Here is a 22,891-nt window from a genome sequence, read left to right as displayed (position 1 = left end):
ACATGTATTCTGAGTTCTCCTCCTTTTGGATAAGAGCACAGTAGTTTCCCACAACCAGTGCATTTAGTGCAAAATCCATAATCATCCATTTAATTTAGGCTCAGCTTCAGGATAGTTTTGAGGTATTCATTGGAAAACATACCCAATGTCATGTTTCTTTATTCTCTTCTTACTTGAAGAGCTCAAGGAGCTGAAGAAGATCCTGGTGTGGACAAGAACAGAAACCCCCAGCGGTGAAGACCCAAATTCATATCCAGGCAGCCCCTTGACACTTGCCAATGAGCCCCAACTTGAAGCCAGGGCTGGGAGGCAGCTGTTCAAGGCCCCAAGAGGATGGTGGGTAGGCTTGGCTCTGAGTGGAATGTGCTGAAGCCGGATTGGAGAGTTCTCTGAAGCTCTGGAAAAGGTCTATTCTGGCCTGTTCTTGGAGATGCCACCCAGTCCTGTACCCAGGACACCTACTGGAACATGGACACATTTATTTCTCACTGTTGGTCCAGAGAAGGCCCAGGCCTAGGGTGTGACGCATGCTAAGGCTTACCCACTCATGCTAAGGCTTACCCACTCGGGGCTTTGCGTCACACGGCTTACACAGTGGAGTGTGCATCTTGCTTTGCAGTTCTGTGCAGCACCTTACAGCTTACGTCAGTGACCCCTGGCTGAAACAGGCTTGGAGTATGGGTAGTTCTGAGAGACTCCCCGGGTGGGAACAGGTATCTGGCACTCCCCTTCCTCGGGGTGGGATAAAACATCGTTCTCCCAGGCTGAACAATCACATGCAAAGCTGGAATGAACATTTTCCAAGTGGGCACAGCATGGCACCGTGCTGACTGCTCCTGGCACAGAGTGGCATGTCAGGCTGTCTGCTCAGAAGCGAGCTCTCTGCCATTCATCATTTTTCTCAGGTCTGGACCAGGGTGCTCCTGCTAAATCCAATTTTCAAGTGCTCAAGAGGGCTATGGTCTCTGGAGCATTCCTGGGGGAATGCAAAGCAGATGAAACTTACCCCCCTCCCGGCTCCTGTGTGTGTTAATGACCCCAACCTTAATAGCATAGTAAAATATTTATCTTATTTTTTCTCTAGCGAGCTGGCAATCAATTCCCAACTCTCTAGAAGCATTTAGAAATGCCAAAGTCCACTCAGCCATGCTAGATGGACCCAGTTAATGGGAAATGCAGGCCACTCACCTCTCTGGCTCCTCCACCCCCACCACTGAAGTGAGGGCCCTAAGAGCCCAGTCACTTATTCCTGAACAGAAGAAAGGGCTATGGACATTTTGTGGACTTTATCATTTCAATTGTTTTAGCTAACCGTCTCATTCAAGTTCCACACTCCCTGACCCTGAATAGTCTTGATTCATCTTTATTAAGCCCCTCAAACCCCTACTTGAAGAATGGAGCCACATATGTATAGAGGATGGGGCTAGAGCAGGGTAATCGAGGGCTGGAGAGATGGCTCAGTGGTTAAGAGCACTGACCTCTCTTCCAGAGGTCCTGAGTTCAAATCCCAGCAACCACATGGTGGCTCACAACCATCTGTAATGAGATCTGATGCCCTCTTCTGGTGTGTCTGAAGACAGTGACAGTGTACTTAAAATAAATAAATAAATCTTTAAAAATACAGGGTAATTCCCTCAGTGTCCTTAGGGAATGGTTCCAGAGTCCCAGGGAAACTCCCATCTATGGAAGCCTAGGTCTCTTAGTAAAACTGAACAGTGTTGGCATATAGAACACACACATATCCTCTGTAGGCACAGAATCATGTCTAGGAGATTTATATCTAACACAATAACGGTTAGGCAATCTACAATTAAATCTGTGAATCCACAGTTAAAAGGGAGGCCGAGGGGTAACTGTATTCATGACTTGACATTGTTTCTTGGAATTTTTAAAGTGGGGCTGTTGGAAAGAGGGACTTGTCGCAGGAAATTGGCAACCCCTATATTAGGGGTTTCAGGAATGACAGGACTCTAAAGACCCTCCTCCACTCTCCTCCAAAGGGTAGAAACTGGGAAAAGACCAGGCCACACTTGAGCCCGAGCCAGCTGGGAGGCAGGGGGTGGTTGACAAGGTGTAGGAAGGACTTCGTGGGTATCTGCTCATTGGTGGAGCCTCTGATTGTGTGTGGTCATATGAGAACAGTTCTGTCTTAAATCACAAGTAATTAGGTCTAGAAAACTTTGAAAAATGGCTACGTATAATTCACCTTTTCCAATTTCTACACTGCCACGGGGCATAACAGTGAAGGTGACTTGGAGCTGTCACAGGAAGACATAAGCAGCCATTTCTTTTCCGGCATGATGTCTGATTTGAATGGAATTGGCTTTAGCCCCAGTAAAATTGTCCCTATTGTATTAATGAGACATGTACCTTGTGCTCAAACTGCTGTGTGGATTTGGCATTGGATGTGGAACTGGAAATGAAGGCTGCGGGCCGTTAGTGAGTTTCTTCTAGCTACTTCCAGATAGTCTGGCTCCCTAAAGACGTTGGCTCCCAAAAATGCTAGCTCCCTTCCAGGCGGCAGAGGGAGTGAAGCCGCCATCTTGTTTCTGTCTCCATCCGTGTTCAGCTTAGAGTGTGATCTATGTTACCTCAGCTCCAGTGTGGTGTTGCTTCGTGAAGACCATGAGGTAGGCCAATGAGTTCCTGCAGCACTGCAACACCACACGGAACCGAGAAGACAGCCAGACAACATCCCCTCACTAAGTGTAGAACAATTCCCCCCACCCCATAAGCCTGTATTAAAAACATCAGGAAGGTGGGTGTTAAGGGCTGGGGTCTGTGGGCGAGCTCAGCTCCCATAGAAGAACTCAAACCATAATCCACAGCCTGAAGATCTGAACTTCGGCTGTTTTGAACTATTCCTTACCAGAGATAACGTAAACAGTAACTGCATGTAAGCTCTTGACAACCGTATACAGATCAAGAAAAATAACAGAGAGTCATTTTATTGGCTGTCCACAGGAAGTTCATCACACAGGAGGCGAGGACTGCCCCATGGTGGCACAATACGACACCCATCTAAGCATTGACAGAAGGTTAAAATGTCTGTCCGGGGCAGGCTGGACCTCAGGTGCCCTCTGTGGCAGGGAATGCCCATCCAAATACAGTTAAGTCTAGTAAGTCACGGAGGACGGCATCGCCCGTCGGGCTTGGTCTGTCGCTGGAAAGTTTCACAAGATTAAAAAGAAGGAAAACAGAGAAGGCTTCTCTTCTGGAATATCACCGCTGTAACACAGACTAGTGCGGCATGCAATCCCATGTCTGGTCGGCTTTTCCCTTTGGTACTTTTGTTTCCTTTTGTTTTAATGAACAAATGGGACGGTGGGTCGATATCAATTAGTAGCGTGACATTAAGTCCAATCTCAGTCTGGCCACCACCAGTATCGAAAACTTTCCTCCTGTCTGTCCCAAGAGCAGCCGACAGAGGGCGCTGCATCCACGCAGCCTCTTTCAATTCCAGGCTCCTCCCGTTGAGGGTTTCCCCTTCCTTGGCCCACCCTGCAGATTCCAAACAAAAGGTCCGTTTGGCTATGTCCAGTAATTTGTTTTTATTTGTTTGTCACCTGGGGTCCCCAGGGCTGGCCATGCAGGTCACACGGAGCTGAGCTTTACCAAGCCCCTCACTGAGTCTTCGTGCAGGGAGTCCTGGCTGGCCAACCCCAGCATGTGCATGGTACGGCTGTGTGCCAGGGGGCTGCCTGCTCCCAGCATCCTTGGCGGTGAGGGTGCCTCGTCTGGCGTCAGAAACTGGTGGCCCCCATGCTCATCCTTCAGGGGCATAATGTCTGAGAGTGTGGCCTCCGTGGCAAGGTTGGGCATGGAGGAGGGTGGTGTGGGCTGGCCCAGCGTCAGGCTAGCACATGGGGTGCCCAGACCCGGCTTCCCAGGCATATGCAGCTCTTCGCTGGTGAGGCTGGGCTCGCTCTGAAGTAGGGGAGTGGCTGCGGCCTGCAAAACGAATTTGGTGCTCTGAATGCACTGGTCTTGGTCGCACTGGAGAACAGCAGCGGGGGCCAGCAAAGAAAAGGTAGAGAGGAGATGGAAAAAGGAGAGGGTGGGAGAGGGGAGGGTAGGTGAGGGAGAAGAGAAACCATTAGTATCTTGTCAGTAAGGCAGAGGCAAGAAGCAGACATCAGGAGAGACCCCAGCACATGACACATACCAGCTTGTGAGGCAGGAATAAAGTACTCTGGTGAGCAGGTACCACTGTGTTAGCTACGAGTTATAACCCCCAGGCTCTTCATTCCAGACTTCCAGGATGTCAATTATAGGCAGTCCCAGGAGAGGGTCACAGGATTTCCCTCCCATAGCAATAGAGGCCACAGCTTCTTGTAGGTTGAGAAATTTTGTTTTCGTGTATGTATTTGTATGTGATGTGCATGCAAGTATGTATGTATGTGTGCATGTAGTGTGTGTGTGTGTGTGTGTGTGTACATGCACGTGTACATATGGAGGTTGAAATCAGATGCTTTCCTCTATGGCTTATATACCGAGGCCAGGGTCTCTCACTTGAACCCAGTGATTTGGCTAGTCTGGCTTGCCAGCCTGTTCCAGAGACCTGTTTCTGTCTCCTGTGTGCTGTGACTACACATGGATCACGTCACCCGGCAGTGAGACATATTTTATTTCTAACTTATGAGACAGGGCTCCCCGTGGCGCTGCCAACCCTGGCTTTGAAGTGTTTAGAGCCTTCAGAACAACCAGAGACACTGCACAGAACGCGAGAATCCTGAACTCCATCCTGCCCAGAGCCATACTTTAGGGTCAGAAGCAGCTTTACATAGCAAGGAGGAGACACAAGTGTGGGTTTTGGGATCAAACTGCCCACTGGTGCCCTGTTCTGGGGGGGTGTGGGGGTGGTGTGAGCATGCTTCTCTTTACATAGGAAGTACCATAAGGCACACAGGGCTAGGGGTGGAGCTGCTCAAGATATCATACCTAGATGGATCTAGTGTTTTTGGAAGCAAACCAACCACGACTACCCATGATGTGTAATTATTGGTAAATATATTGGTAAATGTTGGCTTTACTTGGCTTAGTAGTCCCTGATGTTTAAGTCATTACCAAATGCATACTAATCCTGTTATTGTCAACAGGCACAACCAGATGTGCCTCTTGTCCTTGGCAGCCCAGAGGCAGCCCAGGAGAACACATACAAGGCAGCCATAATGGGAGCAGTGAGAGCAACTCTCTAAGGCTGCAAATCACTGTTTCATCCCCTGTTGTGTGTGCTCCCTTCCCAGGGCACGCCTTTCCCAAGTTCCCCACTCTGTCTAGGGGCCTAGATGGAAGGCGGAGGCTCCAGTGGGTTGGTAGCTTATTAGAAGTTTGAAGCCCTTGACTCCAGGCTGGAGCCCAACCCAGAAGGAAGCTCCAGCAGAGGATGCTAGCCTTGGGAATGGGAATCTTGTCTCACTCAGCCAATGGACTGTCAAAGAAACTCGGAGGTGGAGAGGAAGCCTGCGGGGAGAGTGAGGAGGAGGTGGACGGAATGGGGAGTTGCTGTTCAAAGGGATGAGAAGATTGCAAAAAGAACTTAGAATGGCTGTTGGTTAAACTCCAGCAGGTACTGATGCCTACATTGTCCAGTCTCCCAAATCATCCCCCCACCCCGAGCTATCAGGGGAGCACTAGAGAAGCACCCTGATCTTCCAGGCCCAGGCACCACTGTCTGCTTTGCATAGCGCACAAGCTTGGCCCTGATGGGGCAGCCTCACTGATTAAACACCTGCTTCCAGGATATCAGGGTCAGAGAGACACTGCTTTGTTCTGTGACAGTCACCACTTAAGATTCCTGCTGGCAGAGACACCCTGGCTCCTTGAATACCCCAGCTTCTGAGAGTCTGGCATGACACTATGGGTACCCTGCAAATGAACCTGAGACACGGGGCAGGCCGAAAGGCTCCAGCTGGGAAATCAGTGGCCTTTTCTGGATGACAGATTCTTGCTGTCATCCGGTACAGCTAGGGCTCCTGCTCATGTCCACACTGTCCCTTATCACTAAGGAAGGAGCAGACTGCCTGTCTCGGCTGATCTGAAGAAAATCCTTCATATTGGAAACTAACTGGAAAATTCTATCAGAGGGACCAGCCCAAGTCCTCTTACTGGTTCTTACAGACGCCCAGGAATAAGAAATGGATAGATTGTTGCTTGGGGGTATTTGAGAGCGTGAGGGGAATTGGAGCCCCTATACATTGTCCTTCCCTGTCCCCTTTTCTTACCTCACTACTTCTTGGTCTCTTTCTCCCTCTCATCTTTGCCTAGATTCCAACTCTTGTCCCTAACCCCTCTGAGTGCAGGGACAGCACATGCATCTACCACACCCTGTCATTCTAGAATCCCCTCCGTTGCCAGTCCATTCTCTTCCCCAGTCATTTCCCCATCTGAGCCTGGCAGCAGAGCCAATAGAACCTTCTTAAACAACATGGCTGCCAGTGTGTTAGTGTGGCTTCTGATATGTGTCGTAACAAACATCACTTTTATGACTTAAACAGCTAGCCAGGCCTGGAGGTGAGGAGGGGGCACCATGAAGCTCCAGGCCTCTTGCTGGCTTCCTTCCAGGGTCTTGATCTTTGCATATGAGTTTTTTCCCTCCCAGAAGCCCTCTGGGACAATGCAGCCCCCATACCCACGTCCCCTCCTGCAATTTGCCCTTTGGTGTTTTGCCATGCAAACTGGTGGCTTGCCAAAAGTGGAGCAAACGCAGCATCCATGTTACTGGCCGGGACTCTGTTGAAAATGCCTTATAGATTACTGTGGTGACACTGGGTGCCATCTGGACTGTGGGAAGGCTCAGCTGGTAAATGTTTGCTGTGCAAACACTAGGACCTGGGTATGATTCCCAAAATCCATGCTTAAAAAACAAGTCAGGCGTGGCAGCATACATCAGTGATTCCAATGCTGGCAAAGCAGACACAGGTGGATTCGTAGGGCTCGCTGGCCAGCCAGCCCAGGCCAGTGAGAGACTCTCTCAGAAAACAAGGTGGACAACACTGGCCAATCAACACGCAAGGCTGACTTCTGGTCTCCTCATTCATCTCCTCCCCAACTCAATTCACTCACACCTGCAAGCATACAGATATGTACACACACACACACACACACACACACACACACACACACACACACACACACACACGACCCTCTGCATAAAGTCATCCAGAAGTCTTTCCAAGTGTCTATTTCAACCCTGACTTCTACGTACATTTGTTTCAACCCCTTAAAGGATGGGTAGCAGAGCTGTGAGTTTTCTCTGGTTGCCTCTGTTCAAATGGCTCATGAGCTGCCTCCACCCCTCCTAGGTTTATGAGCTTCCAGTGAGCATAGGTTTGAAACTATGAAGCTAAGGGCCGAGAAATCCTGCTGCCTCAGAAAACTGACTCGTGCAAATGGACTTCTGCAAGGCATTGCCTATATCTGTTCTACAGAATGGGGGACAGGGTTGGGCCTCGGTTTCAAAACACAGATTCTCTATCCTGGAATTTATAATTTCTGTACTATAAATATATAAATAGAGTCTGCAGTAAACATCTGCTTAGAACAATGGAATCAAATGAATCAGGATCATGCAGGGCTGTAATGGTACTTCACACACACACACACACACACACACACACACACACACCCCTTTTCAGGTCAAAAATTTTAAATATTTGTCATACTGTTCAAATTCCAAAGGGGATGATTGGATGAACTGTCAGTGGTCATGAATCCTATTGGAGAACATTACAGTTTGGAAAACGGCCGTGTTCTCAGGGTTGCTGTGGAGATGCCCAATAAAAACATCCTCGCACCCTTCAGCTTGTTTGACCTTTGCTTCTAATTTCTAGTTCTTCTTGTTGATTAGAAATGTTTTAAAAAGTTACTTTTATTTATGTGTGTGTTCATGCGCATGTTTATACATGTGTGCGTGGCTGTGTGTGCATATGTGCATGCGTGTGTGTGTGTGCGCACATGCATGTGGGTGTTAGAGGATAGTGTTTGGAAGATGTGCTCCCTTTCCACCCTGTGGGTTCTCAGGCTTAAACTCAAGTTGTTAGGCTTGGCTGTGAGTGGATTTAACCCTTAAGCTATCTCAAAGAGCCCATGCTTAAAGTTGTTTCTATGAATTTTCTTTCTGTTACTTACACTCTCTACCTGCTCTCCCTCCATATTTCTCTTCCGTACCTTTCCTTCCTACGTGCATTTCTGGTTGTTTTCTCTTTTGCTCTCATCTTCCATTCTCTCTCTTCTCGCCTGTCACTCTGCTTCACTTGCTTTTCATTTGAGGACTTTTTAACCTTCCACTAGTAGAGGGCAGTATCACCCTCTTTCTCTGAACTAGGTGGTCCTGCTTCTAAAGTATACTGGAATTTATCTCCCTTGTTACGCAATCTTGGGAGGAAAAGGCTAAGCACCCATTTAGGATGGTGATGGTTCATGCACACAGGAATTCCACACGGAAGAAATCAACACTTTTCATTTTCAAAACAATCCTTTCAAAGGGATGGGGGCACACTAATCAAACAGTGAGTCTGTTATATAAAATGGGGTTTTGTTGTTTTGATTTTAGATTAAAAATTTATCAAATATTGAATGGGGCCAGAGTAGAAACTAGCTCTGTATGAATGTTTACCATTTTGTGTCTTGAGTGCCGGGACTTTTGCTCTGAGTTATAGCCCATGTTTAAACGGTAAAGAAATTTATGGTTTCAGATGTCCTAATGCACACAATAGTTAAGTATTTAGTGCTTCTGTCTGAAAACACCATGGAGGGCCATGGAGCTCGCTCAGTGGGTAGAGGTGTTAGCCGTCAAGTCTGAAGACCTGAGTTCCCTCTCCAGTCTCACATGACAGGAGGGAGCTGACTCCCAGAGATGCCCTTGGACTTCCACCCATGTACCACTGAATGCATGAGTGGACACGTGGACACACACACACACACACACACACACACAGAGTCATACACTCTCACACACACTATGTAAATGTCAGTAAATGTAAAACAGAGAAAACCTTTTTTAAAAAGCCATAAAATCTCTAAACATCAAAGAGACCATTTACTTTTAGTTTCCGAAGAGTTGGGGGGGGGGGTAAAACTTGAGAAACGTTCTACTCTGGTTGATGCCTGCAGGATCTGAAAGTCCGAGTTTCTGAGAAGCTAGGAATTTTCAGGGCAGTCTGTAGAGGCATTTACAATGGCTTAGATTCCTCGTGGCTCTTGCTCCAATTCTGTCAAAAGGACTCAAGCTGGGCAGAGCTTTTTCCTGCTCAGCTGTAAGGCTCTGTCTCTGCTCCTACGGGCACTGATGGGGACACACTGATAGACAGAAGACCACCCCACCTTCCAGAGTCGGCCTGAAATACAGATTTAGGTTAAGAGGCTTGATCTAGCCTTTTCAGGTTCTATGAGGAGACCTCATTTAACAGTGAGACGGTTGCTGCCATCTTACTTGATATCAGATTATTAGTTTCCCATTCTGCTGAATCAATTTTAAAAGAGGAAAGATTTATTGGGGTTTACAGCTTTAGCCCATGGTCACATGGCCTTGTGGCTCTGGACCTGCAGAGGTACAGTATGTTATGGGGGTGGGGTGGGGGGAGATACAGCAGGCGGAGAAGGCCTATTTACCTCATGACAGGCAGAATGCAAACAGAGTAAGGGACTGGCTTCCCAAGCTCCCTGTCCAGAGCGCACTCTCAATGACCGTTCTCCAACTAGACACTTCCTCTTTAAGATTCCATCCCCTCCCAACAGGTGGAACTTTGGACATTTCAGATGTGAACTCTAATGGGGAAGATATCGTATATTAAGTAATACCAAGCTATTTTTAAAAATCCCCCAAATATGCACTGTGTTATCTTTACCTTTAACAAATGTCCCCAAAAGGTCTTTGTAGTTACAACCTCCAAATATAAATATGTATTCTACCCAGAACGTCAGTTATTTGCTGATCCAATATTCACCCATCCTTCCTGACATGGATGGTAGCTGGATGTCACCTTTGTGTGCATGCGCACTGTGATAGAAAGAATGCCAATGCTGGACAAAGCTGTGAGCCAATGAGGACAGGGAACTTAAGATTTGAGCCTCAGCTGGCACTGGGGTAGCCTGCACAGGATCACAGTGTGGCTCCTCAGAATTTCCTCAGAGTTCAACAGACACCGCTGTGCGTGCAATTACTTGCACCACTTGAAGCTACAGAGGCCAATGTTATCACTGCTTTAATGTCTCCTCTGAACTGTGTAATGGCGGGATGATCACTTGGATGCCAAATACGCGCCACCATCTCTGACTTGTGGGAGATGCTAAGTTTTTTTTTTTTGTTGTTGTTTTTTTTTGTTTTTTTTAATTTAGAGAATACTTTATTAGTTTTTGTAATCAAACCCACGTAGATAAGACCTTACATATTTAATACAGTGTGTTACTCCTGTACAAATGGAAAAAACTTAAGTTCAACATTTCTAGACCAATATGGCTGTTAATTTCTGTACAGTGCCAACTCAACACAGTAAACGGGGATACTTTTTTCCAAAGTTGACAGCACAGCTAAAATTTCAAAAAATTCAAATTATATATCTGTATATATATTTATATTTATATAAAAAGGCCAATAATAGCAGTGTGTTATGCATCAACAGCAGCAACAGCTTTTCCAGGTTCTGCAGTCATCTGAACAAAACTGTAGAGACATCCAGCACACTCCATTAAAAAAAAAAAAGTAAAAAAACAAAACCCGAGAAAACAGCACAGTTCTGTTACTCTTGTGGTACCTGGCACCATTTTTTTTTTAAATTAGCTTCTCAATCATCATCTGGAAAGAAAACATTCTGAGCAACATCATTAAAAACAGCTCTGATAAAGCACGGTCACTACTACGTATCATAAAGCAGGTACAAGCTATTATACATCCACAGAGATATGATACAGTACTGTCCTACATCTATAATACTAGAGGATACAATTTAAAAGGCATTATTTGAGACTTGATTCTACTTTTCCAGCAGAGGGCCCAAAGGCTGGTGTGACACAGCTTTGTAAAGAAACATACTCTAGACAGGATTTCCTTTCACTAGTGGCACAGTTCTAAGGATTCATTCTCTCCATGAATGTCAGCTAAAACCGTTATTAAAAAAAAGAAATATCCCTAGAACAAAACCGTATAACCACCGGATTCACATGAAGATGACCTAGTGGAGACAAGCTGGACCTCACCTTACCAACAAGCTATCAAATCTGTTATGTTTAAACAGTGAGACCTCCAAGGAAGGAGATGCCAAGTAGTGCTTCAAAGCTTCGGACCACAATCAAACACAGCATCTTTTTCAACAGAAGCAGAAGCTCATCTGAATATGCTCAAGGATGCTGACATCAACATTTAATCATCTCCTCACTCATCCAGGAAGAAGGGGAGATCAGTTACTACTGTACTTTATTGTGTTCAACCAAATCACCATGTTACAAAAATAGCAAGCTGCCATAATAAAAAATAAGGCTCCTCTATCCAGCACCAGATAGCATCATTTTACTTTCAAGCCTAGAAATTGCACACTTGTATATAAACCAACCGAAGATGAGGATTGAAAGTTCATCTTGGTGGATTTTTCCTTTGATGAATATGAAGTGTCCTTCCTTATCTTTTTTGATGACTTTTAATTGAAAATTGATTTTATTTGATATTAGAATGGCTACTCCAGCTTGCTTCTTCTGACCATTTGCTTGGAAAGTTGTTTTCCAGCCTTTCACTCTGAGGTAGTGTCTGTCTTTGTCTCTGAGGTGTGTTTCCTGTAGGCAGCAAAATGCAGGGTCCTCGTTGCGTATCTAGTTTGTTAATCTATGTCTTTTTATTGGGGAGTTGAGGCCATTGATGTTGAGAGATATTAAGGAATAGTGATTATTGCTTCCTGTTATATTCATATTTGGATGTGAGGTTATGTTTGTGTGCTTTTCTTCTCTTTGTTTTGTTGCCAAGATGATTAGTTTCTTGCTTCTTCTAGGGTATAGCTTGCCTCCTTATGTTGGGCTTTACCCTTTATTATCCTTTGTAGTGCTGGATTTGTAGAAAGATATTGTGTAAATTTAGTTTTGTCATGGAATATCTTGGTTTCTCCATCTATGTTAATTGAGAGTTTTGCAGGATACAGTAACCTGGGCTGGCATTTGTGTTCTCTTAGGGTCTGTATGACATCAGTCCAGGATCTTCTGGCCTTCATAGTTTCTGGCGAGAAGTCTGGTGTGATTCTGATAGGTCTGCCTTTATATGTTACTTGACCTTTTTCCCTTACTGCTTTTAATATTCTTTCTTTATTTTGTGCGTTTGGTGTTTTGACAATTATGTGACGGGAGGTGTTTCTTTTCTGGTCCAATCTATTTGGAGTTCTGTAGGCTTCTTGTATGCCTATGGGTATCTCTTTTTTTAGGCTAGGGAAGTTTTCTTCTATGATTTTGTTGAAGATATTTACTGGTCCTTTGAGCTGGGAGTCTTCACTCTCTTCTATACCTATTATCCTTAGGTTTGATCTTCTCATTGAGTCCTGGATTTCCTGTATGTTTTGGACCAGTAGCTTTTTCTGCTTTACATTATCTTTGACAGTTGAGTCAATGATTTCTATGGAATCTTCTGCTCCCGAGATTCTCTCTTCCATCTCTTGTATTCTGTTGGTGAAGCTTGTATCTACAGCTCCTTGTCTTTTCTTTTGATTTTCAATGTCCAGGGTTGTTTCCATGTGTTCTTTCTTGATTGCTTCTATTTCCATTTTTAATTCCTTCAACTGTTTGATTGTGTTTTCCTGGAATTCTTTCAGGGATTTTTGCGATTCCTCTCTGTAGGCTTCTACTTGTTCTCTAAGGGAGTTCTTTATGTCTTTCTTGAAGTCCTCCAGCATCATGATCAAATATGATTTTGAAACTAGATCTTGCTTTTCTGGTGTGTTTGGATATTCCGTGTTTGCTTTGGTGGGAGAATTGGGCTCCGATGATGCCATGTAGTCTTGGTTTCTGTTGCTTGGGTTCCTGCGCTTGCCTCTCGCCATCAGATTATCTCTAGTGTTACTTTGTTCTGCTATTTCTGACCGTGGCTAGACTGTCCTATAAGCCTGTGTGTCAGGAGTGCTGTAGACCTGTTTTCCTGTTTTCTTTCAGCCAGTTATGGGGACAGAGTGTTCTGCTTTCGGGCGTGTAGTTTTTCCTCTCTACAGGTCTTCAGCTGTTCCTGTGGGCCTGTGTCTTGAGTTCACCAGGCAGGTTTCTTGCAGGGGAAAAGTTGGTCCTACCTGCTGTTCCAAGGCTCAAGTTTGCTCGTGGGGTACTGCCTAAGTCCTCTCCGCTGTGGCAGCAACCGGGAAGATCTGCGCCGCTCTTTCCGGGAGCCTCTGTGCACCAGGGTTCCAGATGACGTTTGGTGTTTTCCTCTGGCGTCTGGATGTGCACAGAGTGCAGTCTCTTCTGGTTTCCCAGGCGTGTCTGCCTCTCTGAAGGTTTAGCTCTCCCTCCCACGGGATTTGGGTGCAGAGAACTGTTTATCCGGTCTGTTTCCTTCAGGTTCCGGCGGTGTCTCAGGCGCAGGGGTCCTGCCGCTCCTGGGCCCTCCCCTACGGGAACCCAGAGGCCTTATCCAGTTGCCTCTTGGGCCAGGGATGTGGGCAGGGGTGGGCAGTGTTGGTGGTCTCCTCCGCTCTGCAGCCTCAGGAGTGCCCACCTGATCAGGCGGTGAGGTCTCTCTCCCACGGGGTTTGGGGGCAGAGAGCTGCTGCGGGCCGGGATCCGCGGGTGTGGGACTTCCCGGGAGATGCTAAGTTATTGGTGACTTTCCTCAGGTCTGAGAGTAAACAGACCTCCTGGGGATGTAGACACCACTTCCCTACTGCTATCCATCCATTCTTCCTGATACAGAGTATCGGAGTGCTGACGGGAAACTTTCTGATACAGAGTATCTGAGTGCTCCTGAGAGGCTTTCAAGTGGGCAGTATCTACTCGCTAAAACACTGCCCACTTCTCTAGGTGCACTTTCCCCACTGCAGAGGAAATGCTTTCTTGATCAGGATACCAGTTCTACCTGGGAACAAATTTGACTAAAGATTCCCTTTTCCTTCCTTGGATGCGTCTCCTTTAAGGTTATAGGCACTGGGAATGATTTTGGTCACAGCGACTGTGGTGATTTGAATGTGACATGTATCCCAGAGCCAAGGGGTTTTGAACACTTGACTTCCAGTTGGTGGCAATGTTGTGGAAGCTTTAGCAAGGGGAGGCTTGCTGGAGGAAGTGCACCCCTAGGGGCGGGCTCTGAGAGTTTATGGCCTCTTTCCACTTCTATTTTGCTTTCTTAGCTCTCTGTTCTGGCTTCCTGCTGCTCTATCTCCCCACCATTATGGACTCTCCCTCCAGAACCACAAGCCCAAATAAACCCTTCCTTCTATAAGGTGGTTTTGGTCATGGTATTTTATCACAGCAACAGAAAAGTAACAAATACAGAGATGATCTCATAGGTCAAATTCAGCACTGAGTACTGGGAGAGTAGGTAGTGAAAACATATCTCTGGGCATGTGGGAGCATCTGCTCTCTTGTGTCCTTGACTCATAGGAGACAAGACTCCTACTCCCAGGAGCAGACAAGTATTGGGTTGGTATATGCTCTGAATATGAAAAGGACAAGAATAACAGACACACATGGTACCAAGTGTTGTAAGCAGACTATTCACGATAGTAAATTCTAAGGAAGAGAGGCACACAGGATGACTTCTAGCATTTGACCACAGCATGGTAACTCTGCTGGGGGAAAAAAGTTAGGGTCAGGTGTGAGGATGCTAGTGGCTGGATCTCCAAGGTCAGAACACTGGAGGATGCTGTGCAGAGAAGGACACAGAGGGTCTCCCATAACTCTTAGCACTGGGATGAGATGGCTATGAACTCTATCAGGACCTACAAGTCAACAGTCACAGTGAGGTCAAGAGTTGAACAGGGGTGATACAGAATGAAACAGATGTTGATTTGGTCTCACTGACACCCTCCACCACTATCCTAGCATCTAGCAGAGTCCCCAGCAGGGTGATGCCTCAGGAATAAGAACTATGTCCTAAGGTAAGAAACTAGACCAATGCTAGCCGAGCTGAAAACCAAACTCTGACAAGATCTTCACAGCAGACATTGTTTTCAGGGGCCTAAGAAGTCTAGCAGATTTCCTACAGTCCTACCCTAACCGGAAAAGATCCCAGCCCAGAGCAATCTATGGTGGTTAATCATCAGCTGAATCGCTGGCCGAAATGGGGATGGCCACTCTTCAAAGGAAGGTCACAAAATGTAAAATTGACACTAGACCATCTATAATGTGCACTGTCCAATAAAGTGTCAATAGACACACAAAGACATGAAAAATGTGACAGAATGCTATTCTCCTTCACCCTGGGTCTTTCTTCAACAACAAGAAGATAACCCCCAACAGTATGCCCGGCAGCTAACTTAGTCTAAATAACCCTACATAACCATGTGCTTGCGCCTGGAAGCTGCTCTCCTAGGGAATTCCAGATGCAGTCAACCTGGAGTCACACAACCATCACAGACAGATGTATTGATTAAGGTGGGAGGGACCGTAGACAGGTCGCACGTTCAGTTTTGTGACTGTGTCAAGAGAAACGTATTCTGAAGAGAAAGCTCGTGGGTTGGGACTACCTCAGCCTTGGGAGGAGCCTTCAGGCTGCTGCTCTCTGTAAAAACACATGTAGGGGTCGAGGGGTTAGGGAGAGCAGCTTTTCATGGAGTCAGATTGCCAAGGAAGACGCCTCAGCTCGGCCCTGAATTTGTCTCTTCAATGGGACAATTAGCTTGCTTTCACTTGGTCTCATTAATGCCTCACCTTTGAGATAAAATGAGATGTAAACACAGGCAAAGCATAGTGTCAGACATGCAGTAATCAATCTCAACCTTGGTCCTTCTCCCTCTCTTAACCAACACTATTCATACCAACTATTAGAGACTTGTAAATACTGGGGCTGGAACACTGGGAAAACACAATTACTATTACTGTGGTTATATTACTGCTATTAAAACTGAAATTCTGTGTGTGGGTTGGTGGGGTGGGTATGGCTATATGTGTCAGTGCTGAAGCCAGAGGAAGACGCTGGGTGTCCTGGTCTGCCACTCCTTGCCTTATCCCTTTGAGACAGGGTCTGTCACTGAAGCTGGAAGTTGGCTGGTGGCCAGCAAGCTTTAGCAATCCTCCTGCCTCCACCATACAGTACCATGGTGATAGACGTGTGTGCGCGCCATGCTTGACTTTTAACGAGTGTGCTGGGATTCTAGCTCAGCCTCTCATGCTTGTGAAGCCACCACTCTAACTCACTGAGCTATCTTTCTAGCCCTCCCAGTTGTGACATGACCTCATGTAGTCCGAGCTGACTGACCAGCCACATAGCCAGCCAAGGATGACCTTGAACTCCTAATCCTCCTGTCTCTGCTTCCCAAGTGATGAAATCAGAGACATGAGCTACATACCTATTCTGAAATGCTTTCTTAATCTAAGGAGAATATTAATTCATTGGAATTCATATATCCCCGAAATTTGACTTAAATTCTCCTTTAGGGTATGAATGACTGGTGACAAATCTCTACCAATAGTAGGTTTTCATAGGGGAGGGAACATGATGGGAACTGTAAGGACTGTGGGAAAAAGTCAAGAAAGCATCAACTTTCCATGCTTCTGCCCTGGGGTGTAACATACCACAGAGTTCAGAGTAGGGACCCAGGTCCAGTTGAGTTTCCCTAAGCTCCGTATACCCCAGGTTCCTTAATCTGTAAAATGGAGGCGATGTGAGTGCCCATCTCCTGGGGTCATCGTGGAGGTCACAGGGGTCATCCATGGCAGAGTTCAGGGCAGGTTACAGCTGCTATGGTATGGAAATGGTAAACACACGAGACGTAGGTAGGCATGAATGAAAAGAGAGGGGGGTGGTTGAGAGCTCAGCTTAGTGGCAACCTTGTCACACAGCTGGACGCTCTGGCCTCAGTCCAACTAGCTTGGCACTTGTAGCATAGGGCATGAAGATGTGTTCTAAGTGCTTGCCTGGATGGTGTGTTGGGTAGTTTTTTTTGTTTTGTTTTTGTTTGTTTGTTCATTCATTTGTCACACCATGGATGGTGCCATCCCTGGGCTGGTGGCCCTCAGTTCTATAATCAGGCAGGCCAAGCAAACCATGGGGAGCAAGCCAGCCTCCGGCAGCATTCCTCCACAACTTCTGCTTCAGTTCTTGCTTAAAGCTCCTGCTTTGGTTTCCCTCCGTGGACCGTGTGTGTAATTCAGAGTATGTAAGCCAAACAAACCCTTTCCTCACTAAGTCACCTTTTTGGTCTTTAATCACAGCAGTAAGAGAAACAAAATGAAGACAGATGGCTGATAAGCAGAGTGTGGCAGTATGGTGACAGAACAGGATGAGCCGAGGTAGCATCTATACTGGAGGGACCCTGAAGGAAGGCTGGCATTGAGCTGTCCTTGGTCAATCATTACTTGGAGCACTCAGCCCTCCCCAGCCTGGCATCTGTAGGGTGAGGATTCTCATCTTCCACAAGCTCAGGCACTGGGCATTTTTCTCTTGGATTGAGGAGGATGGGAATCTGAATGAAGCCCATCCTGAGGGTCTCCTTCTGACCTCTGGTTTCATGCAGAGCAGCCTTACCCCAAGACTGGCTAATACTCTCAGCAGTGGGCAGGAGTCTTGGGACATTCTGGCAGCTTCAAGCCCGGAGCCACCCTGAGATCCTCAGAGCAGAGGCAGCTTGAGGCAGAAATGACATGGGACTCCCAGTGAGCTAGACCTTCAGATTTATCTGCTGTGTGAGCCACTTGGCTTACATGCAGAAATGATTTCTTTGCAGTCATACTCGTGCTCAGAAATTCTTAGGAAATAAGCAAAAGTCCATACAAATAATTTATAAAATCTGATTAATTTTTCATGAGTGCTAAATTTCATGATTAACGAAGCCGGCATGTTCAGGGACTCACAGAGACTAGATATTTGTTAATTTTGATCCCAAATTTCTCATTCATCAGAACTTGCATGTTTTTCCAGGTCGGGATGTTCTTTTTCTTTTTCCTTTGTGGTCATCCAGGAAAGTATGTGGCACTTATCACAGCTTCCTGTGGATTAAATGCTCTCTTGGCTCATGGACGAATGATCTTAACAAAGCCATCACACTTCAAGGAGTAACACTGTTGTGTACTGCCATAAAGACTTCTGTCTAGCTCCTGGTCTCACATTCAGGGTGGGTGGAGAGCTTTTTTTACAGGTGTGGCTAAAAGTGGAGAACAGGGGGTTGGGATTGGACAGCAGTAGCCGACTGATATATGATGAAGGACCTTCCCCTCCTCTGTGGGTGAAACACTGGGAGGGATAAGTTCACCTACACTGAAGTTTAAATAGTACTCAATATGTGCTGGCAATCAATACCTACTATGTGCTTACCATAGAATGATAGACAGATGAAGTAGACAGGCTCTCTGCCAATCCTCAGCACAGTCCAGGGGCAAATATAACATACTTCCCCATTTTACAGCTTCAGAACTGAAGGCTCTTGGCGGTAGTGTGACTTATCTAGGACCTTCCAGTCCCAAAGCTCTGAGCTGGTTCAGACCCCACACGCTGCTGTACTGCACATGAATGCCTGTCTATTGCAAAAGCCTTCTTTCCCTTTGATTATTTTTGAGAATTACTCTCCCCTGCTGCCCTTACGAGAATCCACTTAGACCAGGAGACTGGACTGACAGACAGAATCGGGGCTAGAGAGACAGTTGGGAGAATAGAATAAACGTTGATTCAAAAACCTGGTAGTGTGCGTAGATCGGTGTAGCACAGAGAAAAACACGTCTGAGTTTTAGTTCATTGTTCAATGCTGTAGCACAGAGCCCATCTTGGGTAAGTGGTAAGGTTTATCCACATCTCTACTAATTCATCGTGAATTTCTACCAACCACATTTCTTCATGCACTGGGGGAAACCTTTCCTGAGCTTTCTCTCCAGGTACACACCCTCCATGTATTATGGGGACCCGAATTCCATGTGTCCAAACTGGCTCCCCCTCACCACAACTCTCTCAGAGCTGCTGTCAGTGGGTTGAATGACCAACTTACTCAGCAAAAGGCTGCCTCCAGGTTCTCCTGCTGAGACAATATCATTTTACTTCTCAAATTCTGCCTCTTTGCTGACCCTGCCTCTGCTGCTCTGGTCAGCTCTGAGGTCACCTGGACTTGTACCGTGTCTTTTCTGCTTGCCCTGGCTCTGATGTCAGCCTCCCTCCCCTCTGTAATATGATGGTGATATGGCCTCCTGTGATATGACTGCCCTCATTTACTCCAGATGGCAATCTGAAGGCATCACTTGATGGATTGTAGTTTCACAGCACCCCACTGCCCCAGGCTATCTAGAGAACAGAATCTAAGCTGGCAGAACCCTGCCCCTCCCCCTTGGTTCCCACCACACTCTGACATCATCTTTCTGCTCTTATAGCTTTAGTATCTACAATAGTCCTTGCTCCCTGCAAACCCAGTTGGGTCACCCCACATAAGCGTCCACTCTGTCCAGACATCCCTTTCACTGCAGTCTGAATGTTGAATGTTCCCCAAAAGTCCATATGTTAGAACTGGCCCCCAGGATTCCACGACTGGGAAGTGGTGGGGTTTTTAGGGCTGGGGCATCTTTAGGTCACTGGAGGTGTGGCCTAAAAGGGGACCATGAGATCCCAGCCTCTTCTCTTTTGCTTCCCCAGCATGAAGTGAGTGAGCCCTTAGCTCTACTCTATGCTCCCTACCACTGCTCTCGGGCTCCAATGCCAGAGATCTAAAAGCAAAATGTCTACAGCTCACATACTGAAACCTTTAAAACTGTAAACCAAGACAAACCTTTGCTTTCTAATTTCCTGTCACCTGTCGTTTACTATTTAGCCCACATGTCCACTCCTCCAGGAAGCTTTTCCTAAAACCTTGATTTTTTTTTTTGAGGTCCTCTACCACCCACCCTTGCTTAGTTTATTCTAGCACATTCTGCTGAAAACCTCCATATGTTGCAAATTTTTCAAGGTAATAGATTCTTGTTCCAGAATAAAACCAGACAAAATAGCCTCAAATTGTTCTATGTAACCCAAACTTTTGGAGAGCATTAAGCCACAGTGATGGCTTTCAATCTTGGTTGCTTTTTAAAACCACTGCTGGAGAAGACATATGTGTTATACAGGAGAATAGTGACTGCCAATCTCACCTACTCTGAACTCTGTGAGTGACAGTGGTGATGGCCTGTAAGATACGGCCACCAGTGCATATAGTGACACAAATGTCATGTGGGTAAGCAACCCCTTTGTGATTTTATTTAAGGCTGACTTCATGAGATGAAACCCGCACTTGATCCTCAATGAATCCAACAACTGAGAGAGATTAAGTCATGGGCCCAGGGGAAAACCTGTTGCTGTTGTTCTGCTAAATGAACAGAGAGGTAAAGCCACTCCCAATGGCATCATGCTGTGCCCATAGACCAGTGACTCACCCAACCCCCAGCAGTGATTGACACCGAGACTCCCAACTCTATAATATGCAGAATGAGAGACTTCCTCAAGGCTCTGCATCTATGCAGAAGAGGAGGCAAAAAGACTGTGAGAGCCAAGAGAGACTTCAAGGAAACTGTTTTCCAGGCCCTAGATATACGAACTCATGAAGACCGTGACAATGTGCACAAGACCCACACAGACAATTGCCAGACAAAATCTCAGTACAGAGAGGACCAAGTAGGGGATGCAGTTCAATCTCTAGCCAGAGATCTATCTGCTGGAAAGGTAAAATCAGTTTCCTTCAATGACCCTGGGCATATCAATCATATTCCAGGGCAGACCCCATGGTCAGGAGCAGTTAACTAACACAAAACAGACTCCATGTTGTGTGTGTGTATGTTGTTTAGGGGTCTTCTTTTTATTTCCTTTCTTTTTTTTCTTTTTGAGAACGTGAAGAGAGGTGGGTAAAGAGATTGGGGGAGGATCTTGGAGAAGTTGGGGAGGGGAAAGAATATGATAAAGATAAACATAAATCATATGAAATATTAAAAATTAAAGATAAGAAGCAGTCACCTCAGGGGCCTTAACAATCCCCAAGTGTGGACCTTCCCCTGGGAGTCTGAGTAACTGGGAATCTGGTGAGCTTCCAGGCTGATGGAGTGACATTGGATCAGACAAAAAAGTGTCACTGGCTGAAATTGAGGACATGCCCCTCCCCCCAGAGTCATATAATACAGCAAGGACTGGCCTTGAACTCATGACCTTCCTGCCTCGTACTTCTGAGTGTCAAGACCATGTCTCCCTCAGCCAAAGCCACCCCTACCCCCTGTAGCGGCAGGGATTGATCCCAGGGTCCCGTGTGCTCTCAGCAAGCATTTGTGTGTGGTGAGTAGCCCTGTGCCTTGCATCTAGGCAGAGTGATGGCTAATGTGACTGTCAGCTTGACTGGACGTAGAAGCACCCATGAGACTTGTGTGTCTGTGAATGTCTCCAGAACATTCACATAGAGAGAGAGGCCTACCCAGAATGTGGGCAGCACAAAACACAGACTTGGCGTTAGGGGAAGGTCTGGACGGGAGAGAAGAAAGAAAGAGAAAGCCATCAGAGGATTGGTATTCTCCAGGATATGAGCTACCTGTTCCGCACACCTTTCCCACCAGGATGGAATGAACTTTCTGACACCAGGAGCAAAAGAACAATTCCTCCCTTAAGTGATTTCTGCCAACTCTTTTGGCTACAGCGTCAGAAAGTAACAGACACAAGCAAGTTACCCAAGATTTGAGACCTCAGTTTAGTTCTCTGTAAAACGGTACCTTAGTTACCTTTCTATTGCTGTGCTAAAACACCCTGGCCAAAGTGATTTATAGAAAGAAGGTTCTATTTTGGTCTAGGGTTCATAATGATAGGACAGAGGCAGTAGGTGGGCATGGCGGCAGGAGGGAGAGGGGAAGTGGGAGGGGGAGAGATAGGGAGATAGGGAAGGCGGGGGGAGAGAACCCACACACTGAGGATGCTGTGTCTCTAAGCCCATCCCAGATGACATACTCCAGCAAGGCCACCCCTCCTAGACCTCCCCAAACAGTTCCACCAATTGGGGGGCAAGTGTTCAAATGCATGATCCTATGGGGAACATTCTCGTCAAATCACCACAAGTGGGGATACCTTCTAAGTTGTAATGAGCATGGAACGAGTTGGTCCTTCCAAAAACAACACTTAGAAGTTATTGAGGGAGGGGGAGGGGGAGGGGAAGGGAGAGAGGGAGAGAAAAGAGGAGAGGAGAGGAGAGGAGAGGAGAGGAGAGAGGAGAGGAGAGGAGAGGAGAGGAGAGGAGAGGAGAGGAGAGGAGAGGAGAGGAGAGGAGAGGAGAGGAGAGGAGAGGAGAGGAGAGGAGAGGAGAGAAATGTCTCAGGTAGCACCACTTAATACAGTGTGGGTCTGTACCAAATAAACTTGGTTTTGCTTCAAAGTGGTTGGAAGTTTACTCTGCGACGATGACTAACTCAACACCAAAGGAGCTGCATGTTTGCTTCACATGGAGGATTAGGACACAAGATTTCCACAACTGACTGTGAATGCTAACCACATATAAGAGGGAAGCCGTGGCATGCTCTTGGCAAGCACCTGGGCTGGCTGCTCTCAGTGATGGAGCTGTTTCCAAGGAGCAAAGGAGGTGCCTGCTACCTCCGGCTGCATTAGACACCAGACAGCTGAGGAGCTATTCGTGTCTGCTGGCTATGCCCTGCTGGCTCTGTTTGGCTGGCGTGCGTGTGTGCATGCATGTGTGCGTGCATGCGTGTGTGCGTGATAGCTGTAGTTAGATGTCTATCACAGGCAGTCTAAGAAAGTCAAATGAAAGGAAGAATGTTTTAATAGCCCCAAAGATACCACAGC

General features: G+C 46.6%; 1 protein-coding gene across 9 annotated transcripts in view; it reads right to left on the bottom strand.

Annotated features, from left to right (window-relative positions):
• The window catches only part of Zdhhc14 (zDHHC palmitoyltransferase 14), a 270,303-nt gene that overhangs the window by 7,692 nt on the left and 239,720 nt on the right, over positions 1–22,891 (bottom strand). For 3 of the 9 annotated variants that reach the window (NM_001039343.2, XM_087580737.1, XM_087580748.1), the window contains 1 exon segment: positions 2,917–3,996. The exons of 4 other annotated variants lie outside the window; for them this stretch is intronic. In NM_001039343.2, coding sequence (NP_001034432.1) covers positions 3,595–3,996 — 402 coding nt within the window. In that variant the 3' untranslated portion in view covers positions 2,917–3,594. 9 annotated transcript variants of the gene reach the window in all.

This window comes from Rattus norvegicus, chromosome 1, assembly GCF_021556685.1.
Source record: "Rattus norvegicus strain SHRSP/BbbUtx chromosome 1, alternate assembly SHRSP_T2T, whole genome shotgun sequence".
Taxonomy (NCBI): Eukaryota; Metazoa; Chordata; class Mammalia; order Rodentia; family Muridae; genus Rattus; species Rattus norvegicus.
This window is presented reverse-complemented; position numbering and strand designations above follow the sequence as displayed.